General features: G+C 33.4%; 1 protein-coding gene across 1 annotated transcript; it reads left to right on the top strand.

The window, feature by feature from the left end:
• Positions 1-290: 290 nt before the first annotated feature.
• LOC110739602 (protein SHOOT GRAVITROPISM 5-like) lies at positions 291-2,167 on the top strand. The gene is made up of 2 exons (XM_021920055.1): positions 291-1,074; positions 1,845-2,167. Exons 1-2 carry the CDS (start codon positions 563-565, stop codon positions 1,870-1,872), a joined length of 540 nt encoding a protein of 179 aa, XP_021775747.1. The 5' UTR covers positions 291-562; the 3' UTR covers positions 1,873-2,167.
• The last annotated feature ends 9,269 nt before the right edge of the window (positions 2,168-11,436 follow it).

Raw genomic sequence — 11,436 nt, 5'->3', positions numbered from 1 at the left:
TTTTTAATGACTCAACATAGCAGTCAAATTTGAATGTAATTTTAATATAATAATAACTCATTTTAGAACCGAATAACTCCTAGCAGATCGTTACACTCTTTTGGATCGATAAAATCTGAAATGACTTAGAATAAGTTAGTGCACGCAGGTGAAAAAATCTATTCCAAACTTCCTCAAAATGAATCATGGATCTTAATTATTATGTATTAAAAATGATTCAAAATAACCTAACCCACAAGTTTCATCCGTGGGAGTACGTATAGTACTACTAGAGGAAGAGAACTCCCCTAGATTCCTGCCTACACTTACATTATTTGATGAGTTGGTCAAGTACCTTAAGCTATCATTGTAGTTAGAAGGCAACCAAATAAAAGGGTATTTAAGTAATTTAACATAGCATGCTTTGCCAAAGTTTTTATATATAAAGGTCATTTCTAACACCCCTTAACTAGGAATATGAACTACACCAAAAATAAATAAAAACCTTCTCTTCTTCCCTCCTTTTTCTTTGTCCTTGTTAAAAAAGTAAAAAGAAGAAATAAAAATCTTCTTCCCTCCCCACATGGAAAAAGAGTTAGATCATCAAAAAGAGCTCCAACTTCTGCCACCCCCACCTCCTCATCCCGCTCCCTCATCCTCCTCACGTGCTCTCCCTTGGTTCCATCACCACCGTAATCGATCGCGGCCGCCTTTGTACCGGCCGCCTTACGCTATCGATAACGGTCGTGTAGATGATGATCATGATCATCATGGTCATGGGAGTTGCCAGAGTGGGCCCTCCCTAGACTTGAAACTCTCAATAAGCCTAGAGCCAGCCGAGGCATCCGATTTCGGCTGCATCGAGGCGCTCAAGTGGCAGGCGGCCGAGCAAATACGGCTGGCTGCCATTGAGAAGGCATACGCTGAGCGAGTTAGAGAGTTAACTCGGAGAGAGATTGAGTTAGCTCACTCCGAGTTCGCTCGAGCTCGAGCCATGTGGGATAAGGCTAGAGAAGAAGTTTGTAAGGCAGAAAGACTTAGGGATACGGCTACTACTTGCATGGGCGAGATCACTTGCCACACCTGCAGGCAAAGGTTCCGTCCTAATTAGCATTATTAATTATTAATTATTATTAGTATTAGTAGTTTTTTTATTTTTCATTAATTTGGCATAATAATATGTGTACGGTGTACCATGATTTTATTCATTTACTTATATTTCTATTATTTCATATAATATGTGGTGATGGGTTTAGAAAATTTACGCTAGCTACCACTACCAGTAGAAAATTTCTTTTTATAATTTTGTTACTGGTTGGTGCAATTATGTTCAATAATGATTTGGAATTTGAATTTGGTGATGCCAAATTTTACATATTTTATGTATGCATTTATATGTATGGATGGGATGTTATGTGTGATATAAACTGACTTTAGATTTACAAATATGTAAAAGAGGATAATCATGTTTTAAGACTTTATTATTGATTGGGAAAATAATTATACATGCTTGCAAAATTTTGTGTGCTGTGTTTCTTTCTAACCTCTAGAAATTATGGATTTGTTTCATTAATCAAAGAATATTTTTTTAATAAATGTAGTAAATATGGATTTCATTCTCCAAATTTTCACTTTTGTTTAGTGAAATGTTCTATCTTTCTTCAAATTTAGTAATATCTTTACTTCAACATGATATGATGTATTTTGATCAAACTTAGCTAGCAACAATCTAAGTAAACATTCTCACCGTCCAGAATTAATAGTGATTCTGACATTATAATTTGAACTAAAAATGTAATACTCCGTAATTACCGAGGGAGAAGATGACGAAACATTAAATAAATGATCTTTTCTTGTTCTTGCAGTCCTCCAAGCTTTTACGAGATGGGTTAAGATTACGAACGCAAACTTTTACAAGAAATGCTTGTTTAGCCTTTATAAGTCTCAAGAGAAGATCAACGACAATAGTTTGGCAACGCATGTTGACCCAATATTTTGATGATTCTCCATTAGAAATTGCTACCCATGCACAAGATCATGTCTTGAATTTTTTTGTTTTTTTTTTCTTTAACAATGCCACAGTTGTGTATGTAGTTCAAAGTATTTAGAGAATTTATTCAATAAAAGAATGAATAATCCTTAAAGTTGACAAAGAAGTGAATTAAAAAGTGATTTTTTGATAAAAATAATTAAATCATGACGTATCAATGACAATTTGTGTGGAAAAGCAAGTCTTATTTACAAAAAGTTAAATATTGATCATATATCTGAAATTCTGAATCATATATATATATATATATATATATAAAAAAAATATATATATATATATATATAAGGGCAGTTCTGCTGAAAACAAGGCTTATGCTAAAAACAACATATTTCAACCATTTATTATTAGCACAAAAGATCAGACGGTTTAAAAGCCCTAAGATCATTCCAACCTTACATATAATCAATTCAACCGTTTTAAAGGTCACTACATGCTAAAATAAGGTAACTTTATCTAAATTGACGACATTTACATAGAGTCACTATATATAAAAATAACGTAACTATATCAATCTTTGACGAAATTTACACAAAGGTCATACAAAAATAAGGTAATTATATCAATTTTTACAACATTTACATAAAGGTCACTATATACAGAAATAAGGTAACTATATCGACTGAGTTTTTAACACCATTACATAAAGGTCACTATATACAAAAATAAAGGTCACTATATATAAAAATAAGGTAACTACATCAATTTTGACAATATTTACATAAAGATTGCTGTATACAAAAATAAGGTGACTGAAACAAAATTTACAACATTTCCATGATACTAAGGTCATTATATACTAAAATAAGGTAACTACATATAAACTTCGGGTAATTATATCAAGGAAAAATTGTAATAAATAATACCACCTTTCACCCGTCCGCTAAAAAACAAGTCGACCTTTTGATTATCTCTAAATAATACCACCTTTACCTAGATCCGCTTTAAACAAGTTATTTTACCTACAACCTGAATGACCGGTTAACAAATTTATTTTATTTTTATAAATTCGTTTAACACTTTAATTATCTCTTAATTAAAACTTTAATTATGATTAACAATTAAAATAAACTTTTTTTAAAAAAAAAAAAAAATCCCCCACCATCTTCCCCAACCAGCCACCGGCTGCCATCCCATACCCTTTCCCCATACGCTTATTTCACCCAAACTTCCTTCCTGGCGAACACCACGACACGAGCCCCCCTCCCCTAATTATATGACCCCCACCACGACGTATGGGATGGGGAGAGCGGCGGTTTTTGAGGCAGGGGAAGGGAATCGAGCTCTAGGAAAGGGGCGGGTTTCGAGGTGCTTGGGTGGGTTTCGTGGTGGCTAACGGAATTAAGGTCTCAGGGTGGTGTTGGTTTAAGCGGCAGAGGAAGAGGAGGGGGCGGTTTTCGAGGCTGGGTAGGATAAGGGGTGGGTTTCGGGGTGCTTGGGTGGGTTATAGGGTGGCTGACGGAATTAGGGTCTTGGGGTAGTGGTGGTGGCTGGTGGTGGTGGGGTTGTGTGGTAGTTTCGGGCTGTGGGGGTAGGGTGGGGTGGGCAGTGGTGGTCGAAAATGGAAGGGGCGGTTCTGATGATGGGGACAGGGTGAGGGTGCGCCGGAGTATTGTAATGGTGGTGGAGATGGGGTGGTTTAAGTGGGTGGCTATCATTGAAATGGGTAAGGAGGATGAAAGAAGGTGGGGGAATTTTTTTTTTTTTTTAAATAAAATAAAAAATAATAATAATCTTTTAAAAATTAAAAACATTAAAAATTTATATTTTCAGACCAATAAAATGATGACACGTGTCCATATAACCTATTAATCAGGTTACAACTTGTTTAAAGCGGATACCAATTAAAGGTGGTATTATTTAGAGATAATCAAAAGGTCAACTTGTTTTTAGCGGACGGTTGAAATGTGGTATTATTTATGACAATTTTTCCTTATATCAATTTGACACCATTTAGTCAGAGGTCACTATATACAAAAATAAGTTAACTATATCAAGTTATAACAATTTTGACGACATATACACAAAGTTTACTATGTATAGAAATAAGGTTACAATATCAATTTTGATAAAGCTTGCACAGAAGTCACTATATATAAAAACATTATCCCAAGGTTGAAAGTGGGCCAACTCGTGAGCTACATTATTCTCGCATCCTTTAACAAAAGACCAAACTATACTAGTAAAACTTAGTAAAACTAGAACATAATTTTAAAATATCATCAACAATTAAATGAAATGAACTTAAGCCCCTGGATTGAGCACGCATATCTTGAATTAAACCCAAGCAATCACTTTCCAGTTTCAACCACTAACTTATCAATGCCTTCGTCCAACGCTAACTTCAGACCCCATAAAATTTCTTTGGCCTCTACTACCTTCGTATCCCACTTCTCAGGACCCCGAGCTACCCCGCAGCAAAGAACATACCCCACACTGTCCCTAAGAACAGCGCCCAGTCAAGGACAGAGTTACTACATGTAAGCCTATCACTCAAGTAATTCTACCTCCAACCGCACAACCAGTTACCGTCGGACCACCCTGCAACCAGCAGCTCGCCACCGCACCAAATCTCTACAGCTTACCAAACACCGATCCGAGCAGTAGCAACTCCCGAACCACACCACGAATAGCCACCTAAGCAAACACCATCTTTACATTTTGTTGAGATTGCTCACATAGTAATGGCATAAATGTAATTTACATTTTGTTTTTTATTTGGCTCATTTTGAGCAATAATTTTTTGTTCATTTATCAAATGAGTAAACAACTATTTGCTCATTTATCAATGAGAAACAATTCTTAGTTCATTTATCAAATGAGCAAAAAAAAAAAATTATTTTTATTTTTTTACGTTATTTTTTTTTTTTTGTTATTTTTTCTCATTTATCAAATGAGCAACATTTATTTATTCATTTATCAAATGAGCAAATAATTTTTGTTCATTTGATAAAAAATATTTGCTCATTAGATAAATGAGCAATAATTCTTTGTTATTTATTAAATGAGCAAACAATATTTCTTTGTTTTGTTTGCTCATTTATCAGAGCAACGATTCTTTGTTCACTTATCAAATGAGCAACAATTCTAAATAAAACATTAACTAATATGAAACCTTGAACTTACTTACTATATCTGAAAATGTAAATAATTGTTGGACCATAAGAGACCAACCGTATACTAGTTAATATTATATATGCACTTCATTTTCTGCCTATTTTTGAAGTAGATAGTTCATAAGGTTAATTAAATACATGTTGTTCTGCTCATATCCTTCACAAATGAGCAAAAACACATATAATAAAAATGCATTAATGAAAATGAACAAACTTATATTAGAATCTCAACAAATTGCTCCATACTTCATCACATAATACAAACTCATCAAACTCATTTTCGATCGCCGAAATCTTTCAATTTCACCGGAGCGCGCGATCATAAACGTCGTTGAGTGGAGCTCGAAAATGACATAATTGGTCTGAATTTTGAGCTTGATTTCTTTTTTATTGATGTTGCAAAGTTAATAACAATGATGTTAATGGCGATATTGTTGATGGAGAACATAATCGTCGCCGATTGGAGCTCGAAGACACAGTTATCGACCTGAATTCGAGCTTAATTTTCTTGTTTTTAATGGCGCGAAAATGATGGTGATATGAGCACAATACAAAGACTCCATGGTTGATTAGAAGTTGAGCTTAATTTCTTTGAAATTAATGGCGTGATGTTGATGATGTATACCGAACAATAGATGAGAGGACAGAGAAAGAGAATGTGAGGAGAGAGAAAGAAAGAAATGTGGAAGTGAAAGAGAGAAATAAGAGGGTTGGTTTAAAATACTCTTTTGATTTTGATTTTTAGGGAATAATCACAGCCCTTAGCTTAAAAAAATTCAAAGGTCTAGATTTTATTCTCACATAAATTGAGGTTCCCACATAAGGGATGTGTTCTCACATGATCATATATATATATATAAGGAAGCTTAAAACAAGATGGTAAAACACTAAAACGGGTATATCTATCCATATTTGAGATGGATTTCAAATAACCATCCACATTAGATGAAGTGTTACAAATATAAATAGAAAAAGAATGAAATAACTATGTATATAGAATATGAAATTTTCATTACGTACAACCATACTACATACTCCCTCCATTTCTAAAAGTTCGATTCGCTTACTATTTGTGCGGTTAAAATAAAATAATTTTGACTACACTTTATGATTTATACAATAGCTAGAAATAAATTAGCATGTGGAATCTTACTAGATTCCCCTTATTATAAATTTTCCACATATAAACTTTATTATAATTTTCACTTATACATAGCCAAAGATATTTACAGTAAAAGATTTTCATTGAAACCCGCGCAAATGTAAAGTGAGTCGAAATTTCAGGAATAGATGGAGTATATACTTATGTGAGGCTTTATAAGTCTATCTTTACACTACTTGAAGAATATTAGACTCATTTACGCCATAATTATTTAGAAGGTGATATTGAACCACTCTTGCAACACCATTAATAAAGAATTTCCCATATATATTATGAAGAATTTATGTAGCAATGAGAATTTGAGGGTTAGACAATGGGAAGAGGATTGAGATGATTATAATTTCATTATTGCATGGCACAATAAGAACAATTTTTTTTTAAAAACCACAATAAGATACATTATTGTGAATAAAATAATAAAGTTGTGAATATCCCTTAGTAACCTTTTTTACTTTTGGTTCTAGAATCAATGGGTTATAAAATTGTCATTTTCACACCTCATCTTTATTACCCCCACCCCTTCCCCCAAGTACGGTACAAAAAGATGAGGATTATTGATGAGGACTTTTTATTTTAAATGACAATCCTATTTCCTATTCCTAGGCTTGACATTGGGACGGGCTAAAAAACAAGGACGAAGAGACATGTGATTCATGAACAATATGTTAATTACGTACAAAGCAAACAAAAATAAGGTTTAATTTATCTCTGGTAATATCAATTACAAAACTAGGCTAGGTTTGAATCAAGGAGTTTAATAAATTTAAACATTACTCTCTTAAAAAATCGAAGTAGGCATGGTCCTCATGTTGCATGACTCATTCACTCATATAGGTTTGAAGACATATTTTAACAAAAACCAGGTTACCACAACACCGCGTCAACTAAAAAAAATGAGGGTATGTAGCATTTACAATTTAATCATCAAGTACAACTAAAATTTACAATCCTGTCTTGATTCTATACATTCACCACTACCGGCTATCGAGAGGGGATCCGTAATAACATCACGCAACATCTTCAAGACTTCAAGCTCATTGCACTAAGTAATAACATTGATTCCATGATTAGCTCGTCATCTCTCATAACAAAACCACAAGCATTTTGTATTTACAAATTAAATGAAGTGCCATGCGATCGGCGGAACAAGCTAAGGTCTATTATTAAAGACCTTTTCATTCGATTGAGATTATCTACAAACAAAAATATTTAATTTGAATTGTGACTTAGTTTGTTATTAAACAAGGGAGCTTGTTTTACCTAGAAAAGAAAGGGAGATGAGCAACTGCTCAAAGTTTGGGTGAAATTCGTCTGAAACCAAGGGAAATTCATATGAACCCTTGGGTTCATTGTTCTTTGTTTCGGTTTCGTGTTTGTGTGACATGCATATGGTTGCTTGTGCCAATTTTTGTGTTACTACTTGTGAATTGAATAGTTTAGGGTTTCTCTAATTAAGAGAATAATTATGTGAACAACAAAGTGCACAAAGTCGCCAGTAAAAGTCACTAGCTAAGATGTGACTCAACTTATAAAAGATCGAGCCTATTACTACTATATATTTCTACCCTCTAAAAAAATATCCCTTGTCTCATAAAGTAGTACATATATATTGACTGGACTACATATATGCATTATTCCTCTTCTTAATTCTTTTATTCATCGCATATATATGATCTATGATTTGTTACCGTACTTTCACAATTTCCTTATAAAGCTTTAAGAATCTTTGATCCCCTGAGCTCACGATCTGCCAATAAGTTTGGATGCAAATGCAAAAGACGATGTCAATTACTCAGTTAATGTCACGCAAGACAACACAACCAATATTTTTCACTTGAGACATCACTATCAATATTTTTCACCTGAGACATCACAAATTCATAATCGCTTGTGCTCAGTTCCATAGAAGAAATAGGTGCCCTATTCACTTGATGTGTATGAACAAAAGTCAAAATGTGTATGTATATTAATATTACATTAGTTTTGGATTATTTACAAAATGAATGAAAATAAAGAGGTTAAATAACTTTAATTTCATACATTCTTTACTGTATATGTTTTCCTCCGGACTTTCTGTTTTTATTAGTTGGTGTTGGCTACTTGGCTGGATTGTGAGATACTGAGATTGGTGTTGGTATATACGTAGTAGTAGGGGGTGATGGTTATGGTGATGCCGTGATGGGTGCGTTGGTGCTTATAGAATCTGGCTGAGGTCGCGAAGATGATGGTGGTACGATGAGGACTACTGGCGATTTGTTGGTGTTACGTTAGTACAATTGTGGTAGTTGTGCCATGCCATCAGGGATGAAGGTAGGGGTAGGCCTGGTACGTAGCTAAGCTAGCCGAGCAACGGTATCGTTGGTAGTTGTCGGTTGGGGTATTTCCTAGCTAATGGTGGTTGTAGTTGGCCTAGAGTGGTGGTTAGGCAAAGTTCATGTAAATATCTAAAAAGGATTAGTTCTTTCACATACTTGATCAATTACTGACTCATTATCCCTCACCGCCACCATTTTAAAATTGTCCTATTATGTTCTCTTAGTTCTGTTCACGATCTAATAATCTTTTATACTTTGTTTGAATGACAAGTGAACTATGGAACTATAAAAAATCATTATAAATACATCACGTAAACTAAGCTAGTTAACCATCAATGTTATACATTCTTAAATAAGTCAAATTTATTTGCCCGTTTTAATATGGATATACCTCCTTTTACCGCAAGAGAATACACACATTCTCAATTTGAATAAAAGGGGGTAAAAAAATAAATAAAAAAGGACGACATTGTGTCATGTATTGCATGGCGGAGTGGAAAAGTTATACGTAGTAAATTAGTGAAAAGGTCAGTGACAAAGTAATAAGGGGTTGGATGAAACAGATTGGTCTTGAAACTTCGAGTCCTGTCAAATCACAACTACAACTGTTGGCACGGAATATCTCACACCAGAAATGGTCAATAGTAAATGACAAAGAAGACATTCATTGGCTTTCATTTCAATTACTAGCTTAAGACAAATTGTTCTAGTAATATCTAATAATCTTTGATTCTTTGTCTTTGTCACATATCCATATATATATATTCTTATTAAGTTATTATACACACTTAATATTATACCATACATTATGAGTAATGGCGTCAATTCGGATATTTAGGTCAAATTATGTGAGATTGAATCGGTCAGTTTGATTTATTTCAAATAAAATTAGGTCATTATAAATTATTGCATGTGTTCGTACAAATTGAAATCTAAATAATATAAACAAATCAGATTGGGTCGATTGGGTCACTTTTTGACACCTTTATATGTGAGTATATGCATGGTAGCTTCTTTATATCTTATACTCGTAAGTCTTATTTCTTTTGGGGGATTACCACATGCAGGAATCCTCAATGGATCAATCTAATTTGGGGTAGCAAGCTAGACACTTTGGGATTGTATGTAGGATAAGGGAATCCTCTTTTCTAATAAAGTATTCTTAATGGAGATTTCAAACCCAATCTTGAGGTTGGAAGGTGCTCCCTTTTCTAATAAGTCAAGCTTAACTTGGTAAGCTATACTCGTGAGCATGAAGTGTGATTAGCTATGGTCTTGTTTTCATATGCTCCCCTTTCGCCATGATTAATTAAGCTTAGCTTGCTATATTGATGGCCTTAGTATATATGTTCATCTTTTATCAAGTTTATGAACTATCTCTTGATCCCTGACAAAATTAGCATTATTGATTAAGTGTGTGTCTTTCAAAAAACAACATTGAAAATATTTTGTTATCAAACTGCTTTATTTAAAGTATAACTCTCTTGTGTATAACTCTCTTGGTGCCTAACTTAATTAATAATGCTCCATTGTCTAGCAAAGTATTATTATTGAGAATCATTTATTATCCACGTGTGACCTCTTGCATTAGAGAAAGAGCACAGAAAATACCACCTTTTAAGCTATAGAAATTACTTTCATTATCACCAATTAATTTTATTATAAAGTCTCATTTAAGTGGGTCGAGCTCTCCTCCTTCTTGTTTGGGCTTCCCAAACGTAATTATATTCGCTTAAATTTTAATGTAGTATCAGAGCCTATGTTGCAATCTCTTCTAAACTGGATCATTAATAACAACCCAAACCCAAATCCAAACCCAAACCAATTGATTTATTCATCAATTGATAATGAGCGGTATCAAACTAACCTAAAGCAAACCTGATCTAATTAACAAACAATTTTACACTTTTAGATACAATTAATGAATTGACTATATACTTATCGCTCATCCATAAGCAGTTTCTTTGTAAGTTTTTAATGAATACAAGGTTGAGTGACTTGAGTACCTTACTCCCTTGGTATGGTTCAACGTATATAAATATCATATCGGACCTCGATCACTTTGAAATAACAAACAATAGCAATTAGCCAGATGAAAAATATCCTAATGAAGGCAGAGAAAAGGAGCTTGTGCTCGTAGTAAGGCCATACTTTAGCATCGCTGTCATGCAGCAAAATAAAGGGTAGCTTTCCAATATACCTAATTTCCGAAACTTTCACGATTTATTGCCCCCTCTACCTTATGGCATGACCCATTTGAGGGATCAAATCAATGTAATCTTACTTCAATTCTACTATTATTATTATTATTATTGAGAGAGACCAACCCTCTTTTCCCTAGAAAACAATATATAAGTAAATACAAATATATACTACAACTCTTATCACCAACATATATATATGGTGCACATTATATACCCTAGCTACCTTTACTCTAGATCCCTGAATAATACATTTTTTTGCACTTACAACACTTTTTTCCACATTTGTCAATGTATAAATTCAACCTTTTATATCTTTATAATTATGCATTTGTAAAAATTTATCAGAATTTAATAGAATGAATATTGAATCTAACAAGATCTCATATGATTGTTTTTATTTATGTATATGTTAAGAAATGTAATTAAAGTTGAGTATTAGAATATTGTACACTATTAAAAATTTAAAATGTTATGTTGTTAGTAAAAAAAAAAAAAAAAAAAAAGCAAAAAAGTATACACTAGCTAACTTTACAATAGATACTGTCTACTAGACACTATAATACATACTGACTTGTTCTTCATTTAAAACCACCAAAAAATACATCCTTTCGCC

This window comes from Chenopodium quinoa, unplaced genomic scaffold (assembly GCF_001683475.1).
Source record: "Chenopodium quinoa cultivar QQ74 unplaced genomic scaffold, ASM168347v1, whole genome shotgun sequence".
NCBI classification, from domain to species: Eukaryota; Viridiplantae; Streptophyta; class Magnoliopsida; order Caryophyllales; family Amaranthaceae; genus Chenopodium; species Chenopodium quinoa.
This window is presented reverse-complemented; position numbering and strand designations above follow the sequence as displayed.